General features: G+C 45.4%; 1 protein-coding gene across 1 annotated transcript in view; it reads right to left on the bottom strand.

The window, feature by feature from the left end:
• Positions 1-13,532, bottom strand: part of GFOD1 (Gfo/Idh/MocA-like oxidoreductase domain containing 1) — a 359,788-nt gene extending 346,256 nt beyond the window's left edge. Inside the window, exon 1 of the mRNA XM_085606072.1 lies at positions 12,516-13,532. Coding sequence (XP_085462198.1) covers positions 12,516-12,768 — 253 coding nt within the window. The 5' untranslated portion in view covers positions 12,769-13,532. The remainder of the gene's footprint in view (positions 1-12,515) is intronic.
• Between the last annotated feature and the right edge of the window lie 7,327 nt (positions 13,533-20,859).

The following is a 20,859-nucleotide window of genomic DNA, read 5'->3' as shown; positions in this document are numbered from 1 at the left end:
CTTGATTTTACCTCATCCGCCACCCTACACTTCCTGTCTCTTTATCTCACTCTTGCAGGTTCTTTTTCATCTCAGCTTTCTCAACGTTTCGCTGTTTCCCTATCTTCTGCCCAGTGGAGTAACACAAAACGTTGAACTCCCCTGCCGATGAGGGGCCCCTTAGACTCCCATATCTTTTAAATATTTTTTGGCCTTTGGCTGAATGGGGGCCAACTGATGGGTTGGGACCCCACTGCACCGCAGGGGATGCAGAAGGCTGCTTCTGCCTCCTTCTTGACCCCTGGTATGCCTTTCTCTCTGTTTCTCTGCTAATGAAAAATAAGTGCATGTTGCTAAAAACTAATGTCGGTGCCCACCACCTGCAAACAAATTAAGCACTGCTTTCTGGGACGGGGAGTGAACCTTTGGATGTGCTACACAGCAAGTATGGAGGAACTACAGATGTGACAGTACGGAAACAACGCGGGAGGTGGAAATAGTGTAACGGCAAAGATAAATATAGGGTTTGCTGTTAAAGGTGTGCTAAGGAGCAGACTAGGGCTGCCTGGCTAGTTGTATCTGTTGTCAAACTAACGGCTACATTTATCACCACTGCGCACTAGTTCAAAGTCACAAAAAGTGACGCACACTGGCGCAAAGTGTTGATTTGGGATTTACCTTTCAGCCCAAACCTTGTCTTGCACTCTAAAAAAGCCCTAAAGAAATACAAAGTATCACTTTGCACTACTTTCCATCAAAGGACCGCCCCAAGGGGTGGCACGTGGGCGTTCCCCTTACACCGCCCATTTTTTTTTACACAAACCCCTATCTGCTAACGTCTGTTGATAAGGCTTTTCACCCAAAATTAAAGCCTCCTCAAGGCAGATGCATAGTTCGAACAAAAAATATTTTTCTAATGTCCAGCACACTAAGTTGGAAATTTTGTAAACTATGACTGAGCATAGTTTTTGTCCTGAGAGGGTACCCTTGCAGTACAAACCTAGGCCAGACTCACAGAGACACCTTTGTACTTTGATGAAAAGAACTTTATGGGGCACTAAGCAGCAAGGAAGTGCTGCAGGGAAGGCTAACAGGCGCAGCACCATAACCTATTAGATGTAGCGCTGTCCTGATCTCTACTTTTCCCGCAAAGCAGCACAGCATCGTTGGCTGCTGCACTGTAGCGCAGCAACTTTGGTGGCAGCACTGTGATGCATGACACAATAGTACATTTGTGCCTCAGTCTGTAAGATCTGGTGTATGCTGGGGAGCCCTGTGAATAGAGTTGCTGCTGCCAGAAAGGCATGCATCGGTCTGGGAGCCCCTCTAACAGGAAAAGTTGGAAGGCCTCATCTGCAATTTCGCCAGGCACAAGGGACTAAATGCATACCTGTCAACCTCTCCATTCAGAAACGCAGTTCAAAGTCAGGTGTTTAAAGAGGGTGATCCCATTAATGGGAATAGGGAATTCACTCTGTTTGCAGGCTGATATAGGGGATGTATGACATTACAACGCGTGTTATTACAACGCGTGCAGTTACATCGCATGTGTTACAACGCATGCGATGTTACAACGCTATGCCATTACAACGCAAGTCTTTACATCGACTTGCGCTAGATGGCGTGCTAACATTAGAAAAGTGTAATTTACTATTCCAACTCCAGTCCACTTAACAGTAGGGAAGGTGTTGGGATAGTAAACTACACTATTTGTAATGTTAGCTCGCCATCTAGTGCAAGTCGATGTAAAGACTTGCGTTGTAATGGCATAGCGTTGTAACATCGCATGCGTTGTAACACATGCGATGTAAAAGCTGCGCGTGGTAAAAACCGCGTTGTAATGGCTGTTCCCCGATATAGGTTTGGAAAGAGGATGACCCCATTAGTGTTTTTGGAGGTATTTTATCTGTCAGGCAGGTAAATAGAAGTAAAAAGAGAGTGACTTCCACCAAATGTGGGCGAGTCGATGCGTATGTAAGGAGAAGTAAATGAAGGGTTGCTAAACTTGACTGAAGATGCACAGGGATTTCTCATAGTAGCCCAGGAGGACCAAGAAAAGTGTCCTAAATATGCTATGATTGCAGAGTAAAGATGTTAGTGCTGCCTGAATACTATCTTCTTGCCTCAAATACAATCATTACATTCTTGTAGATTCCTGATCCTGGTAGACGAACGTAGACAGGTTAACGTAGAATACAAACGTAGGGTTTCTTATTGCTTGCTGTACTTAAGGCGCAGGAGATCCTACAAGAAGCGTGGTTGGAAGGACTCCATTCTTTTCTTATAGATTTTTCAAGCGATTACCGGCTTTGTTAGCTGTACCTAACACTGATCTCTGAGAGCCAGGTCCATACTGACATTCAATATGTTTACATGCTATAAATTTAAATGCAATTAGCTTAAAGGGAAATGTATAGCGTTGTAAAAAAGTGAGTATTTAGAAACTCTGGAAAGGATCTGGCCCTAGTGGACCAACACTGGATTCCACTGGTCTAATATGACTCTTTGGTGCCTTACTTAACCACGTAAAGATGTTTACAGTCACATCCCAATTAGGGCCGTCTTAACAGCATTTTAGGCCCCCGTGCAAAGCAGTGCACTGGGCCCTGCCTACACAACCCCTCACAGGAATAAAAATGTTTAACGGAAAATTTGTGTTAAATTCTGGTCTGCATGGGGACCCTATGCTCGTGGGGCCTCTGGGAACTGCCCAGCGTGCCCATGCGTTAAGACTGCCCTTGCTATGCTCTTCATGGGAAAGGAACCACTATGTCCTACAGAAAATAGTTTTTTAAATTCCCTCCACAACAAAAGAGACGTTTATCCTTTGTACAGATATTCATCTCCTACAGACCAACAAAAAATAAAATATAATAGTGTAATAAAATGTTTACGAGGGGCGTACCTTCTCGAGGCGGCTGTTAAAGGCATGAAGAATACTGTTTCCAAGCCCTGCGCTTTATCTGATGAAAGTGACCTCATCCACTAAGGCCTCAATTACGAGTTCTTCGGAACAGCATCATCACTGCATCCGGTAAATAATGACACCCTGGGGTCCTTTTTTATCGGATGCAATAAATAACGGCCATATTGAGTTTTTCCTCAAAATGGGGCATTCCCAGGTCTTTTCCCTTGGTAAATTTTCAGAGGTTATACCTGCAGGTGAAAAATCAGCTGTTGGATTTTTCCAACGTATTCGTAATTCCAACACCCGTACAAAGATGTAAGAATTTTACGATGCATAAGTAATGACGTCTAAGGGGTTAATGTCCTGGAAAAAAAACAATTCATAGTAGACCTGTCAGAACAGTTTGATCTTTTGTGTTGAACAACGTTGATGAGTCCGATGACTTTGAGGTCTGGCACCTTCCCTGTTAAGAACTGAGAGGGTGGTCCCACACATATGTCCAATGTTTCTGAGCCCTCTATTGATTCAGGCGATATTGAAACCCATCATGTTGTTCAGTTTCGCACATTTGTTTTTTGAATTTGACAAAGCAGCTATAATTGGCCAAGATTGATTTAATCTCGGCTCTTCAATGTCAGGGGAAAACTCTGATTTCAACTTCAGTGTCAACAATGAGAAGGCGGTGACCCCTTCACACCAGCCCCGACACTATTAATAGTAACTAATGGTATGCAACAGGCTACTTGGAACAATGACCCTCAACTCTCACTAGCTGCCAGTATTATCTCCATAAAATCTTTCAGGGTTTTAGAGAAACGTGTTATCTTTTTGGAATGGAAATTGCAACAATACTTGTATATATCTACACATGGGAAATGTGTGTACTGCCATGTATGGTTCATCGTCCATCATGTCCAACATCCATCTCTAGGGACCCACCAAAAAAAGCCAAGGTATCCTGCAAGGCTGCCCGGGGGGTTGCGCAGCAGCCCCTCAAAAGGGTGGCCGCCTTAGTGCCATAGGAAGGCACTGGAGTCGCCGGTCTAGTTCCCTGGGCCACGTCCAGGGAAGACGTCCGGCCGACCTCACTTCCGGGGAGGGGGAGGGGTCAGGAGTATTTAGGCTGTCCCCGCCCATCTTTCGGCCTCTTGTCCCTCGCCGTTATCTGCTGCATTCTGTTGCTCTGTACAGAGTTGCTTGTCAAAATGCTGTGCCAGGCCCTAATAAATAAATAAAAAAACACAAAAGCATGCTTGATCTTGGGGCTATCTAGACAGCCCCTTCCCAGATCCTAGACTGCTGCATCCCACTAGAGCAAGTGCTGATCTTCTGAAAACGGGCTGTGCTTCTGTTTTGTGCTCACATTATGGGATTTATTTAGGAGTCAATCGATCAAAGGTGGTTGCCCATGCGTGGCTAAAAGACTCCAGGTTAGCCGGTCACTCAGGTGTAACCATAGTCTCAGCTGCACTGGACCAGTTGTATTTGAAGTGCTCCGGAAGGTCCTAAGTGGTGATTTGGGACAATGGACAGAGTGGGAGATGTTCTTGGGTACTGAGAAAGGAACTGCTGGCTTGGGAACAAGTTCATGATTTAACATAACAAAAGAATGTACACCAAGTCAAGTGTTGCAATATGCTCACAAAAAAATATTTTGTCAAGTAAAAAATATTAGGCGTATGAACAAAACGCTGACGGGGTTACTCAAAAGACATTTCAACATATAAAATATTAACAGGTGATTTACTGAATAGTCTTCCAGATCTGAATGTCACTCATAGAAATAATATTATTCTCCGTCACTGTAATGTGATATAATTAACAGGAGGGTGAAGTGTATACCCGGGTGCCCTCCCATAGTAGGCAATGGCATTAATTCCCCATGTTCTGCCATTTAATAATTTCTTAAAGGAACAGTGACCCTGCTGAAGACAACACAAACTCAGAGATTGGCAGGAGCAGTGGTGAGGGAACAATTGTCAGGGTGGTAAGTCATAGCAATTGTGAAAAATTCAAGAAATATACTAAGAACAAGAGTAGCAAATGAGCCACGCCCATTCATCAGGAAGGTGGTAAGAGTGTGGTATGTAGCTTGTGGTGCACTTTGGAGCACGCTGTCACACGTATATTACTAGAGCATGGTGTGGGAGCGCACAGACATTTACAGACAGCACATCTTACATTGAACGGGCCTCTAAATTTACCCAGAAATGCAGTTTTTCTGATAAAACTCTACAACGTGCAAACGATAATGTGTGGAAATTGGGTTTTGCAAATATTGATAATTTACGCATCAGCAAGTGAAGTGCCTTGATTTGTTTTGAACGTATTAAAATCTATGTTTCCATCATTGTTCAGAATTACAAAAAACCGTGTGCATTCCTAATTGAAGAATCATTTGTACAGTTCATTTACAGATATTTAAATTATGTTGTGTTAGAATTTTTTTTAAAAATTTGCAGCCTTTCCTTTCACGCTCTCTGTACCCCAACAAGATTGTCACACAGATCACTTTACAAAATGCTCTCACTTTGCAGTCAGAGAAACACAAGTAAACTCCAACATCTATGTTGAAAGAATGAGCAGCCATTTGTCAGAAGACAGCCTGACATTCGACCTCTGCCTTTGAACACACAGCAGATGAGACAATAGGAAACACAATTTAAAGGCATCTTTATTGCTCTTTGACCTTCTGAACGCCAACATGTTTATTTTGGAGCATAGTTATTTTGAAGCATGGTTTTTTTTTGGAGCATGGTTGTTTTGGGGCTTGAGGCATGGTTATTTTGGAGCATGATTGTTTTGTAGTATGGTTATTTTGGAACATGTTTGTTTTGGAGCATGGTTATTTTAGAGCATGGTTGTTTTGGAGGATGGTTATTTTGGAGCATCGTTATTATGGAGCATGGTTATTTTGAAGCATGGTTTTTTTTAAGCATGGTTTTTTTTGGAGCATGGTTGTTTTGGGGCAGGGTTGTTTTGAGGCATGGTTATTTTGGAGCATGGTTGTTTTGGAGCATGGTTATTTTAGAGCATGGTTGTTTTAGAGCATGGTTATTTTGGAGCATGGTTATTTTAGAGCATGGTTGTTTTGGAGGATGATTATTTTGGAGCATCGTTATTATGGAGCATTGTTATTTTGGAGCATGGTTGTTTTGGAGCTGCTGCAGCACCCCTGCACCCCTTTCAGCACCTATGGGCACGAGGCAAGACCAAGTGCCCTCAAGGCTCATCTCCACAGTGACTCTACTCCAGTTTGTGCCAGATGTCAACCCAGGATGTCAACCCTTCCCATGTTTTATTGAGTGTCATATCCAAATGCCTTCAAAAGGAACGTATCCAAGTTTGAAAGAAAAACAACTACAATTCTCCTATCTAACTATTCGTATTTTAGATTGGTGTAGAAGGTATTACAATGTAGCACATGTGCAAAACCGTTGTAAATGCCCTTGTGTGTCTTTTTTGGTGTTGGGTTTAAAGGAGCTCTAATGTTCTGCTTGCATTGCTACTGACAAAGAGTTTTAAAAAGCAGAGAAAATTAACCTCTATAGAAAGATAAAAATCACACAGCCTGCCTCTAGAAATAACAATGGTAGGTATGTAATATATAGGATGCACGTGTTAATACCTGAATACATATATTAATATTAGGATAAAATTGTTTTTAGCAAGATAGTGTTTATAGCAGAATACAAGTCTACAGAAGGATACCTCTATATGTATCAGAATACATATGTCTATATCGGGAAGCACGCATCGCTATGTTTTCCTTTTCATTATAAATCAATTCAGATCTGGAAAAAACGTATAAGCAAATAAATTGGCATGCAAAAATTTAAAATGAAAAACTTAAAACAAATTTTACGCAAAAAAAAAAACTGAATTTGGTTTAAAAAAGTGTTAAACTTCACACATTCATAGTTGGAAATCAGACGGACTAGGATAAAAAATGTTATCTTCCCCATAGAATACAATGGGCTCTAATAGCATTGAATTCATCTATCAGCCCCCTGTTAGCACCAAAAAAGATCAACGCGTCAGATATGGCCGACAGGTTCAGTCTCTCTGCAGCATCCACTGCACAGGCTCTGCTCTTTGCTAATTCGCACCAAAGTGCCTTCAACATCTAAGCCCAGTGAAGCCCAAAGCGCAAGTGCGTAAAAAAAGCACCTGGCTTCAAAGCTCCAGAGAAGAAATAGATCAGACTGCCTCTGACAAAGGATGAAGGGCACAGTAGGATCTGCTGGGTGTTTCATCATAAGTTTGTCCTCATAATAGGTTCTGATTGTCTCCCTTGTGGAATATGTAAATGCCGTCTGTCCTGTAGGCAGATCCCTTCCTGAGTCAAAAAGCTGCAGTCTCTCCACCGCTCCCAAAGCCTCTGGTCAGGGACAGTCCACTGCCCTCCCTGAGCCTTCATCCTACAAACATCCACCCACGCTAGATGCGACAGCTAATGATGCCATTGAATCTGACAGCCAAAGATGTCACTGCAGGGGCAGCTTCCCTAAGTAGAGAGTTGGCCTCCAATTCTAATCCACATCCTGTCGAGATTTAAAGTACAGTGTACTGCTAGTCAACACAGGAGCTCCATATGTCCTATCTAGGGAGCTAATGGCAATGCCCAATACTAGTCAATGGAGTGCAATAAATCAGAGCAGCACAAGCTGTCTCCTACTGAGCCACCGCTAAGGGGGCCCAAGCCAATTTCAAGATGTCAGTATCAACAAGACCGGGAGGTAAATAGATAGAAGAGATCCTTCACAACTAGGTCTGTGGCTTAGTGGACTAATGCATCTGGGCTTGACTTCATGGTCGCAGGTTCAAATCCTGACAGGTACACTCATCCTTCTGAGGTCGATTAGATGAGTACCGCTGAGTAACAATAAACATCTGTTATTCAGCACCAAGATACCCATGGGTGAATGGGCACTTTTCAAATAAATGTTATGTCACTTTCTTGTCCTCTTGTTTTTCCTAAAAATAGCAAGAAAACCCAGTTGTTTGCTCTACATAATCATATCATTAGGCTATTTTAAGATAAATGTTATGATAATTGGTCAAGCAATAATGGTGCAGAAACTAAGTGAGCTGTGAAGTGTGACAGATATATAACCATACAATACAGCATTGTCAGTGGAATACTAAAAATAGGGATATCATAGGAAGAAATGTGCAGTCTAAGCATCTCCAGATCAGTGATGCATAAATAGAGTAAAACTGGTGTTGAGAACATATCAATAGAACAACCCATCATATTTGGTGACATTCCACACCAGCACAGCCAGATCACACTGGAGGTGCACGAGAACTGTGGTCCAAAGTCCTAAATATTTTCAGAAATGAGAGTGCTATTTCTATTAAAGCACATTTTAGTCAGTCAGTATTAATCAATAAAAAGGAGCCTTAACCATGAACAGTACATGAGCCCTTAAATAAGACCAAAACAGAGTTGGTTCATATTTAAATCTCTATTGGACTACCCATGGATGGGATAGTTCAAGAAGTTTCCAATCTTGTGAAGATAAATCTGTTATTCCTTTTCAATTCTTTAAGAAAAGGCACAGCCAACGCATTTCGTTCCTACGGAACTTCGTCAGGGCTTTTAGTACAATCTTTATACAGGAAATATAGTCAATCTGTTTCCTTCTAAAATCAGAGTGGTCCAAGTATAATAGCAAATCAATCTCAGTATATAATGGGGCAAAAATAATCCCCAGGGTAAGATGTCCAGCCAGTCCCACCCGTCTACATATTTATTTTCTGGTAAGTCTCCCTGGTCGCCTGAATGCAGGTCCAACCGCGAAAATTTCCAATTTACTTTGACTCCGTTGGAAATTTTCGCGGTTGGACCTACATTCAGGCGACCAGGGAGACTTACCAGAAAAGAAATATGTAGACGGGTGGGACTGGCTGGACATCTTACCCTGGGGATTATTTTTACCCCATTATATACTGAGATTGATTTGCTATTATACTTGGACCACTCTGATTTTAGAAGGAAACAGATTGACTATATTTCCTGTATAAAGATTGTACTAAAAGCCCTGACGAAGTTCCGTAGGAACGAAACGCGTTGGCTGTGCCTTTTCTTAAAGAATTGAAAAGGAATAAAAGATTTATCTTCACAAGATTGAAAACTTCTTGAACTATCTTATTTGGTGCACCGTCCTCGCCCCTTCAAAGTTTGGTATCTGTTCTTACAGTGGAGCACAAGTGTGGCGTGCTCCGGACGCTCCGTGCACAAATCAAGGACTTATAAAGTGACTTTGAAATCGATGTGCGTAACCATGGTCAGCTACACTTCTCTTTTCTTTTACCCATGGATGGGACCTTATGTGGGGTTATCTCTAATTCAAAATTTGACAGGTCTTTATCCCTGGCTGAAGCAAATATTCTTTCAAAATTCATCTATATTTAACATCTTTCTTTGAACATTTTCGTGATAACGTTTTACTTTGCAGTGGATTAGACAAACATCTTCCTTGTTTTAGAGTATTTTCTGAGACTCAGCCTTGAAGACTTCGAGATAGACTACGCAAGCACCAGGCATAGACATGCTTTGACCGGTTTGCTGTTTCCACCAGGCATGTTCATAATGAGAAGCCAATTAGGGGCCTGATTGAGATCTCGGTGGACGGGTTTCTCCGTCACAACGGTGACAGATCTCCCGTCCGCCGAAATGTAAATCTCATTATATCCTATGGGAATTATACTTCGGCGGATGGGATATCCGTCACAGATGTGACAAAGTAACTCATCCACCAAAATCTAAATCAGGCCCAAGGTCTCAGGGGCAGTTTCCTCTTGAAGGCTGCAAGCTACGCAGGAAAAAATAAAATGGCGATGACAATACTTCATTACCATTTTATTTTTACCGGTGCAGTGCGCGCTCCAGCAGCCCCAGCCCCGAGCCATGCTGGGTGTGTCCTCTGAGGACCTAAGCAAGGCTGACTGGAAGCTCCTCCAACGTGTGCATGTCCCTTTGGCCGGCTGTTTTGCACCGGCCAAAGTGACATGCGCACTTTGAAGCTTTCCACCCAGCTGTCCTAAGACAGCTGGGTGGAGACCAAGCACAGGCCTCCAGGGCCTGAAGGAGCATCCAGCCATCGCACTCCATCCAATGCTGGCGCTTCTCTCATGCTGGTTAATAGCATGAGAGCAGCGTCTGGTTTGGTTAGGGGAGCTCTCCGTGCATCGGGGAAGGAGAAGAACACCAAGGAGGACGCGCAGCTCGTGGGTAAGTGCTGTTTTATTTTATTTAATTTGATATGTGTAATACATGCAAGTGTAGTGCTGTGTTTTATTTTGTAGATAGTACCATGTCTTCATTTGGGCTTTTGGAGGGAAAGGGTATTTTATTTTGGGCTTTTGGATGGAGGGTGGTTTACTTTGGGCTTTTGGAGAGAGAGGGTGTTTTATTTTGTTTTTTGGGGAACTGGTGGGCGCTTCACTCGTCTCACCACTTTCAAAGGGTACCAGCTGCCCCTGCTAGGTCTTCGAAGAATAAATTTGCGAAGGGGCAGTAACTAACACTCTCTTTCAAAATACCACATACTTTACCTATGTTCATTGACTTAGCCAGTATATATATATATATATAGTTACCCGACCACTTGATGGAAAATTGCAGCATAATGTATTCAGTTGTTCTCAGACAAGTCAATGTGGTGCTTTCACCCTCAAAATGGATTGCAAGTAATCTTTAATGAAGTCAGTAAAAAATCTAAAAATCGAACGTTTGTCACTGAAAAGATGACTTGCCAACATACTTCAAAGGAGAACCAATTACGTAAGCAGTAAAGCATTCATCACCAACCCGGTGTGAAAATGTGAAAGTTCTCCCACTCCGCTATCAACCATTGCAACAATACATACAGGAGGTAGCATATGTAATTTGCAGTAGCCTGTTTGTAGTAAGTGTCATCATAGAAATACAAAATAATGGAAACTCATCTCTGGGAACACAAACAATAGAAAAGCCATATACATGGCTCTTTCCGAGAAATTAGAGATCTCAGATTAGCTAATGGTTCCTCTATTATCCTCTGGTTATCTTTCCTGAGCGCTGGGAAGCTTTCGAGTAGCCATGCGCTATATAAGAGCCTTTTCAATTCAATTCAATTCAATAGTGGAAAGACTTGTTGATAGAAATAGAGTTTTGTAAAAAATAACTGATAAAAATCAAAGAACATTTGAAAAAAAAATTATATTACTGAACTACAAATTGTTTATAAAAGAAAGAAAAGTGGATGGTTTTAATATTAAAGTGAAAAAATAGGTAAAGGGTAAAAAGATACAGGGGACAGGGTGAGGAAAGTGTCCTGCGGAGACCCACTGGAATCAGAGGTGTGGGTTTACTTACACATTGACACTGTTGAAGGGATTGTCTAAGATAGATTGATTTCAAACACAAGGAACACAATATTCAATCTGCCAGTGTAATATTGGAATGGGACATCCCTTTTGTTAAGTCTATACATATGTATCATATTTTTATTGTTCACACACTGCACCTTTGAACACCACACCATCTGCCCGACTGTACATTATAACACTAACCAAAGAGATATAAATGAATTCACTATTTTCCTATTAGAAAGGCTGTGCTTGTTTCTGTTATTGAAGAATACATTAATCACAGGTGTTCATTGATCAGTTTATACCTGTCCTGTACTGACACTGAAATAAGAACCATTTAATCTTTGTTTTTGTTCCAAAATATTCAGAAAAACCATTACCTATGTATATGAGCTTCATTTAAATTCATTTTTGTATGTACATGTATTGTATATGTTTTATGTAGACTATGTGCCATAGATCTGGTCCTCCTACGTGTATGTCTGGAACCCTAACAATCCCATTACATGGAAGATCTTGTATGGCCAGTGATAAAGGGGGTAAATATAGAGACTTGTCTTCGTGGTCAGAGCTGAAATCTTTTTCATTTTTCCTCAACATTTCCACTCCCACCACGTCGTAACCCTGAAATATCGTGGACGAATAGCGTCCTGTAACAAATCTGTGAACAAAGTATTGACTATCAAAGTACTGTGAAGGTGAGGTGTGCTAAACTCCACATATATATACCTTGACAATATAAAGGTGCCTGTATGTGGAGTTATGAATAGTAAACCCATGCCTACTACACTTAACCTATCTTGAAAATGTCAAATAAGTTCCCTCTTTAAGGATAGCCATGTCTCCAGGATGACTAAGTGACACGTCTGTTTCAGGACCCATATGTTTGTATCGGGATATATGTGTTTTAAGAGACTATCTAAGCAAACATTAAGTCCACTATGTCTATATCAGGATACATATGCCTATACAGGGAATACAAACAGACAGTATCATTGAGTGTGTCAGCGTGTGCACTTTGAAAATGCATGCCTGGGAATGGGATATACTAGTGTTGTACGTATGTATGGATGAATGTATATCCTCAGACCAGAAGTCTCTAAAGGGGTTCAGAATACACACACATCTACAGCAGGATGCACATGCCCACATCAGAATACGCATGTCTATATCAGGGTACTATGTCTACCTATTAATACACACAGACGGGCGGGCATGATGCTTCAAGAGGGCGGCTCGCGCACGGAAGCTGCCCGGCCTCGCTTACCCAGGGTCTTGACGGCGATCTGGCGCGTGAGCGGGGGCGGCAGGTTGATGCACACCAGGTCCACGTCCTGGTGCAGCAGCACCTCGTCGATGCGGCTGGTGCAGAAGGGCACGCTCATCTCCCGGGCCAGCTCGTCGGCTTCCTCCTGCGTGCGGCCCCACAGCGCCTTCACCGCGAAGCCCTCCTCCTGCAGCAGCGGGATGATCACCCGGGTGGTGAGGCTGGTGCCGAACACCCCCACCCCGGGCAGCATGGTGGCGGCCAGCGGAACGGCGACCCCCGAGAGGGGGGGCACAAAGAAGCGGCGCGGGGGGAGCCTCGGCGCCGGCAGCCGGGGAGCGGGCGCTGCCTCTGCAGCGGGGAGGAGCGGGGAGCCGCCGCACTGCACACGCCGCGGGTCTGGCTGCAGAGGCGGCCGCCACCTCCGCTGCCCTTGCGGTGACAGCAGCCGAGAAGCTGCAGAGCCGGCTCGTCTCCCTCCACCCTCTGCCGAGCGGCGCGGAACCCCTCCTCTTCCCCGGGCCCCTGGGGTGCACCGATCAAGCACACACCCACGTCCCCCGGGTGAGCCCTAGCCTCAGGGGGAGCCCCGGTGCTCTCCACGGCACTGTCAGATGGCCGTGTCCCTGCCTGCACTCCCCATCACGAGACACGGATGCAGAGGAGTCCGTGATGCAAGTCCAAAATCCTGCACCCGCTCTGGAAATGTCACTTAGTGTTGCTGAGTAAAGGTTGGTAGGTGCTGGGTGTAGCATAGGAGCAGTCCCCGGTGATCCTCGAGCCCCTCATCGCAGAGTATCGCTGCATCGGTACAAAAACAGAAACATCCAGCGCCTCGACCAACCAGCGAGCCGCCTCCGGGGGCTATACCACGTTGTGCAAGCAGCCGCCGGCGCTTGACAGCCTTTATTCTGGCATGTTTCACAAGTGCGAGCCCGCGAGCACACACCCTTCATACAATGTAGTGAGAGAGGAGGTCTCGGCTGCTGTCACCCAGCTCCGTGGACGTTTTCCTGTAACGCCCTCTTCAGAGCTTCATGTGCCATTGGCTGCGGTTGCACTGTAGATGTGGGTGTGTTCTGTGTGTGAGTATGCTCGTGTGTCTAATAAAATTGAAACATGAAAGTGAAACAGCTCAGATAGGCAAACAACCCGCCAGTGTCGTGTTATCCAAGGCCACGCAGGAGGGAAAACAATATTAAATTGCAGAGTTTTTGAAAAAACTTTCAGAGTCTGTCTCTTCAGACACCAATCTCAACTATTGTCTAATGTCATCGGGCGAGATGACACAGAATAAACAGGCCGAGATAAGGACAAAAGTCCACTTTATTGGGACAGGTTGCAGCTGAACTTTATAAACAATATTGTAACATCAAACAAACCCAGCGTTCTAATACAATGATTCAACCTATCCCCTTACACCCTCAAACCTCCACTCCATCTTTACAAAACCCCAACCAAAGATCCCAGTATTTAACCGGCTCCCCCTTTCATTCCATTCACTGTCCTTTCACACCTGCCCCAGCATCACTGTCCTGGCCTCCTGCCAAGGACCCCCAGCAAGGCCCCAGCCATTCCGGCCTACTGTTTAAGCCCACCGCTTGACTGACATCTGTCCATAGCAAGCAGAGGTGCAACTAGAGCCAAGTTTCGGTGGGGGCTAAGAAAAAATGTCGGGGGGGGTAATTCTTTCAGCAATAGGAAGAGTGGAGGTTCAGGGGCTCTAAGAAGGGGTGAAAAAGAACAAAGCCTCATTAACAAGCAATTTGTCTTTTAAAGACCTGTGAAGTACTCAGGTGCGGCTGTGTGTGTGCCCGGGAAGCTGTCTCAGCCCAGACTGCCACACACGACGGGGGAGGACGGGGGGGGGGGGGGAACCTGAATACCTTTGAACCCAATGGGCGTTGCGTGCCTGATAGCAACAACCTAAAGGTCAGCCTCAACCAAGAAATAAAATGAGGCCAGCCAATCAGAACACAACCAAATTATACCTAGTAACCTTAAAAGGGGTGGGTGGGCAAGGAAAAAGCAAAACCTACCCTACGCTCCGAGCAGGACCACATCGCACCTAAAGCTGCACTCTCGGCCTGAGGAGACCTAAGTGCAGCTAAGCCCAGCCCCTTCTCTATGGATAGACCAATCGCTAACCTCCCTGGGCCTGTGCTGCACCAGTCAGCTGAAAATCTCCTGGTGCTGACTTCCTTCAGGAAGCCACATCCGGGACCCCATCGTGCGAGACGGTGCAGAATAAACAGGCTAAGATTAGAGCAAAAGGCCGCTTTATTAGGACAGGTTGCAGCTGAACTTTATGAACAATATTGTAATATCAAACAAACCCACCTCACTAATTCAACCTAGTCCCTCCCACCCCTAAACCTTCCCTCCAACCTGTACAAACTCCCAACCAAAGACCCCAGCATTCAACCCTCTCCCCCTTTCATTACAGTCACTGACCGTTCACACCTGACCCCAGCGTCACTGTCCTGGCATCCGTCTGCCAAGGACCCCCCGGCAAGGCCCCAACCCTTCTGGCCTAGTGTGTGAGCCCTCCGCTTGACTGCCACCCAGAAAAAACCTGCACAGGTGTTTTTTCCCTGATCCCCTCTGGAAATCCATATTCTTTTTAGCATTGCATGTCATGCAAACAGCCCTCACTTTCTTTTCTAACTAACCAAAGTTATGGTTCAACAGCTTCACATTGTGTTCCTCTATGGCTGTCGCTGAAAGGCCAACCTTCACTTCACATCCACCATCTGACTGCTAACTCCAATATAGACTCATTTCAAACACATGGATCAAAATATTCAAATTGACTGTGTAATATTAGAATAGGGGACATCCCTTTTGTTCAGTGTATACATATGTATCCTATTTCTATTGTTCACATGCTGCACATTGGAGCACCACGCTGTTTGCACCACTATATATATAATACTAACCAAAGAGATATTTATTTATTTATAAAGTTTTATATAGGGCGAACATGACCACCAAGGGTATCAGAGCGCTTTACAGTTTATGCAGCAAGGAGGGTATAGGTAAACATACAGAGTCAACAAAGCGAAAAAGTACAACATTTTAAAAAATGTCCAGCACTCACGCCAGCAAGGCCTCTGCGCTACAAACAGCAGCTATGGACCCCAGGTCAAGTGGGGAAGGCGGACTGAGGCAGATATTTCTTCATCAAGAGTCCTTTAACTTCCATTTTGAAGCGGGCAGTGGAAGGGGTCACCCTGACTTCGGGGGGGAGAGAGTTCCAGATCCTCAGCGCCATGCCTGAGAAGGTTTGATTGTAAGTCTTTTTTTACTTGAATTTTTGTGGTTTGAGTAAAAGGGTGCTGACACTTCTGGAGGCTCTTGTACCACATGAGAGCTCCAGTTTCTGTGCCAGGTACAGTGGGGTCTTGAAGTGGATGGCTTTGTGTGCCATGCATGCAATTTTCAACTGTATCCGCGCTTCATACGGGAGCCACTTCAGGGCCAGCTGGTCCGGAGAGATGTGGTTGTATTTTTTAGTTCCCATTATGAATGAGGGCCACCCAAGTGGAGCCGTTTTCCCTCTGGGCAAGCCACACAGCATTGCGCTACCATAGTCCAGCTTTGCATCACTAATGCTTGCACTGCAACCTTAAGGTCTTGGGCAGGGAGAAAGGGTTTTAGCTTCCTTAAGATGCTAAGTTGCAAATTTGCTCCTTTGGTGAGGGAGCTGATGTGCTATTGCATGTTCAGACTATTGTCTAATATAATACCAAGCGAGGATGCCGATTTCAAAAGGTGAGGTCTACAATTGAGAGCAGTAAGCTGATTCAGGCATTGTTCCATGACCGGGGATTGCTTGTAGGGTGAGATTAGGAGGAATTCTGTTTTTAGAGCATTTAGCTTCAGGTGGTTCCGTGTTTGAACCAGCTTTGTGTTTCCAGCAGGACTGAATTGAGGGACTGAATGTCCTCAGGGGAGGCGATCTTCAAATAAAGTTGGGTGTCACCGGCATACATATGATAGTGAATGCTGGATGATTTCAGAATTTCTGTTAGAGGCTCCATGAGCAAGTTAAAGAGTGTGGGAGAGAGTGCTGAACCTTGTGGAACCCCCAACATAACCGGTCCAGGATGGGACAAAGATTGGTTCACCTTGAAGGTTTGAGATCTATTCAGGAGGAACAAAGAGAACCAGTTAAGCACCGGCCCAGACAACCCCATCCTATGTTCCAGCAGGTCAATTAGGTTATCGTGTTTGACAGTATCAAATGCTGACGAGAGGTCGAGAAGGATTAATAGGCATGACTCATTGTGGTCCAGCATTCTTAGAGCATCATCAGCAATATGCGTTAGAGCCGACTCTGTGCTATGGCCCGGGCGGAAACCAGATTGGCATTCGTCCAGGAGTTGGAAATGGTCGATGTGGTTGCAGAGTTGGGCCAGCACACATTTCTCCATGAGCTTTGCCAGGGTGGGGATGTTGGAGATTGGGCGAAAGTTATGCAGGTCCGTGAGATCAGCTGTTGGTTTCTTCCAGATCGGGGTAACATGCCCCAATTTTAGGCAGTCTGGAACATCCCCTTGCTGAAGTGATGCATCGACGATCTTAGTCCACAATGTTAGTAAGGAGGATCTCACTTCCGGGAAGCAGTTCGATGGCAGAGGGTCAAGGTAATGATTGGAAGGTTTCAGAGTCGACAGTGTTTTGTGTATAGTGCACTCATCCAGGGTTTGGAACAGACTCCAGGATGCATTGTTTTTAGGGGGGTCAGGATGCACAGGGTCAAAGATAGCCCCCCCTAGTGAACAGAAGGAGGTCCGTGGCCTGATCGACAGGAGGTTCTGGGCAGATCGTAATTCAGTTTCAATCTTACTAGACTTAGCAGTGAAGAAGTTTGCAAATTCTTCACAATTAGGCAGTGTCCCTTGACCCAGAGGCGCGGGGTTCAGATGACTATTGGCTTGGGACTTGATGAGTTCAAACAGTTTTTTTCAACTTTTTTTGCTTGGTCTAGTTGAGTTCTGAAAAAGGTGGCCTTCGAGCATCTGGTCCGTTTATTATAAATGCTTCTCAAGGATCTCAGGTGGTAGAGATGCTCAAGGGAGGGATAGGATCGCCATTGCCTTTCAGCAAGCCTTAAGTTTCTTCTTTCGGAATTAAGACTATCTGTAAACCAAGGTTTGGAGCGTTTAGAGGACATTCTTTTAAGCTGTAGTGGTGCAACCGAGTCAAGTACGTTAAGCATTGCGTGGTTATAGTGGGCCGTAAGGTCGTGAACATCAGACATGCTCGGAGGGGGGGGCAGAATGTTCTCGCAGAGAGCAGTCAGATCTTGCGGGTTGATGTTCCGTAGGCATCTTTTCAGCTGTTTTGGGTTCTTAGGCTGGGCTTTACATGTTCTAACCGATTCAAGAATGCGGAAGGAAATGCAGTAATGGTCTGTCCAATCACATGGGAGGATCGAGTCCAGGAGGATGGAGTTGGGCTTACCAATAATAAGATCTAAGGTAGCTCATTTCATGTGAGTGGGGATGTCACATTTTTGGGTTAGGTTGAGGTCAAGAAGGAAGGATTTAAGGCTATTGACCACAACATCATTTACATAATTCCAGTGGAGGTTGAAATCTCCCAGGAAGATCTGAGTGCCATGGAAGTCTGCATTGGCCGAGATAATGTCCATGATCAGTTCTGAGAAGGGAAGGTTGTTGCGGGGGGGGGTAAACATGTGCAGTTTGCAGGAGTGATTATTGCCACCAGACACTTCAATGCATAGGTATTCACAGGAGGGCAGGGGGTCAGTCTGTAGTACTTTCACTGTAAGATTGCTATGTTGTAAACATGCTATGCCTCCACCTTGACCACTGGATCTGACCGACCTAATGATATCATAATTGCGAGGTATTAAAAGGTCCAGGATAAGGGCAGCAGAGTCATTTAGCCAGGTTTCCGTTAGCATTACAAGGTCAAGATCCTGCGCCAGTGTGAGGTCGGCAATATCCGCACCGTGCTTAGCCGCTGATCTACAATTTAGAAGCACGCATTTGAGACTTATGTTGGTGTCAGTTAGTGCCTGCGGAGTGGTGGTGACTCTCTTGAGGTTGTTCACATTTAAGGTTCTGGTGTTTGATCTAGGTTCCCTGAAGGGGTCATTGGGGATGAATTCAATTTGTTGCATGTTTGCTATGGTGGGGGGATGTGCTGGAGCATAGGAATGTAGGAGAGAATGAGTATCAGTATCAGACAAGGAGGCTCTACATCTGGAGGGATGAGCAGGGTCGTTAGGGAGCATAATGGTGGACCACCTATGAGGTGTGTGGGTGACGTGAGAAGGTGACCGCCAAGTGTAGGGAGCGGAGGAGGCCTGGTACACACGCAATCTGGAAGTGAGCGAAGATGGTGATTTATCTTGGTGTAGCAGCTTAGTCTGGAGTTAGACGACAAAGCTTCCGTGATATGTAGTAGACTGCGAACCTCTGTCTTAAGTTGTTGTAAGCAGAGTGCTATCTCGCTCAGACGGCCTTCCAGTGGGGTGTGAGGATGGGATTGGGAGGATAGGTCCCCGGGACCATGGAGCTTGTGAGAGCAAGGGAGGGCCTGGGAAAGTGGGGTGGGTGGTGACTGAATGTGCCCTGAGGGAAGACATTCTGGAAGATGGGGCTGCATACTCGGAAGGATGGGTAGGATAGGGGAGGAGCTAGAGATGTCGGAAGATAGGGCAGATGGTGTCTGACTGTGCCCCCATGGAAGGGGTTCATGGCAATGGAGTTGCAAGCAAGGAGGGATGGGTAAGATAGGGGAGGAGGGGACTGACTTATAGTGACCCCTGGAGGCCGGTGGGTGCCCGATGGGGTTATGTGTTGGACTGGAGGAAGGTGTCTTGGGGAGAATCGGGCGGTGCTGTAAGCATTGTCATTAGTGGAGTTAGGGCTTGCTAATGATGCGGGGGAGGGAACAGGCAGACTAGCGTGTTGACTGTGCTGTCTCTGTTCGCACACTGCATGTATGGCAGGTGATTTGTTATTAAGAGTAGGGGTAGTTAGAAGGGGGCCCTTCAATGATGTGGGATCCGAGGATGGGGGTGGAGAGGTAGGAGATAGATATTGGGAGGGCTGGGGGTGAAGTAGGAGAGGTCGGAGGTAGAGATTGCGAGGGCTGGGGGACCACTGGGGGTCCCACCCTTCCGAGGTGGGTGGAATTGGCGTTAATTACTGTATTCATGATGGTGGGGAAAAGTTTTTCAAATAACACTAGATTGCGGGCTGAGGCTTGTATAAGGATGGCTCCACTTTTGTAGAGGGAGATGGTGGCATCAGCTCTGAAATCTAAGGCCATGTGGCATTTTCAGGGAAGTGGAGATATTGAGCAGAGAGTAGAAGGCCTTCCGCCATTGAGCATGCCATTTAGTGTGGAGGATGAGGTCGTTTATGTTAACACCTTTTCTGGTAGAGAAGTAGGGGTCTGAGATAAGGGTTTCCGGATGTGTTTTAAGTAGTCTAGCTTCAAAGTTTTTTGCCACATTTTTCGATAGTTTCGGTGGATATCTTATTAGGAAAGCGTTATGTCCAGTGGGTTCCAGGTTGGAAGAGAAGCGGTTCGAAGGAATAGGCTCCATGTTATCACAGGCCTTGTTTCCACATAAAAGGAGGTGCGGGTAAACAGGCGTCCGGGCTGATGTCTGCCCCCACCATAGGAGGCATGGGTATTACAAGCGCTTAGGGTAGGGACCGGGGCGTGATGGAGGATTTCAGCAAGGAGAGCAGATGGGGGCTTGCATCGCAGTTGCTAGCGGTGCTCCTCGGGATCCTTTGGGTAGATTAGTCTCTTGAGGACCAGATTATCAAGTGCTAAGAGACCGGAGGCTGGACCGTGTTGACTGGAGGGCAGTCCCAGGGATGAATTTCCCACTTTAAATGGCAGTTCAGGCAAGCAATTTGCGTTCAACCATAAGGAGATAGTCATCGACCACTATGTGATATTGGGCAAACATAGCAGGGACCAGGAGTGTGAGTATAGGTAAAATGAATGCCCACTCCAAGATGGCCACCAGAGTTTGGGAAAGGAGCAGGCCCATTTCTATTTCTATGCTCAGCAGATCCTCGAAATCCGGGAAGGGGACGCCTTCTTCGGGATCAAAGGTGGGAGGACGACATGGCAGCATAACCATACCAAGAGGCCATAAACATACAAAATGGGCGCTCACGAATGCACACTTCAGTCCAAAAGGAGTCCCAATAACAGGCTCGGCTCCTGTGGCAGCCCCAAATCAGTTAAGTGTAAAACCAATAGAGCCGGCATCACCTTCGGGCACCTTAATATGCATTAAGGGCTCCGGACAGCGCACTCCACCAACGACCTGATTCAACCG

The sequence above is a fragment of the Triturus cristatus genome, chromosome 5_1 (assembly GCF_964204655.1).
Source record: "Triturus cristatus chromosome 5_1, aTriCri1.1, whole genome shotgun sequence".
Classification (NCBI taxonomy): Eukaryota; Metazoa; Chordata; class Amphibia; order Caudata; family Salamandridae; genus Triturus; species Triturus cristatus.
The sequence above is the reverse complement of the archived record's forward strand: the minus strand, read 5'-3'. Positions and strand labels throughout refer to the sequence as shown.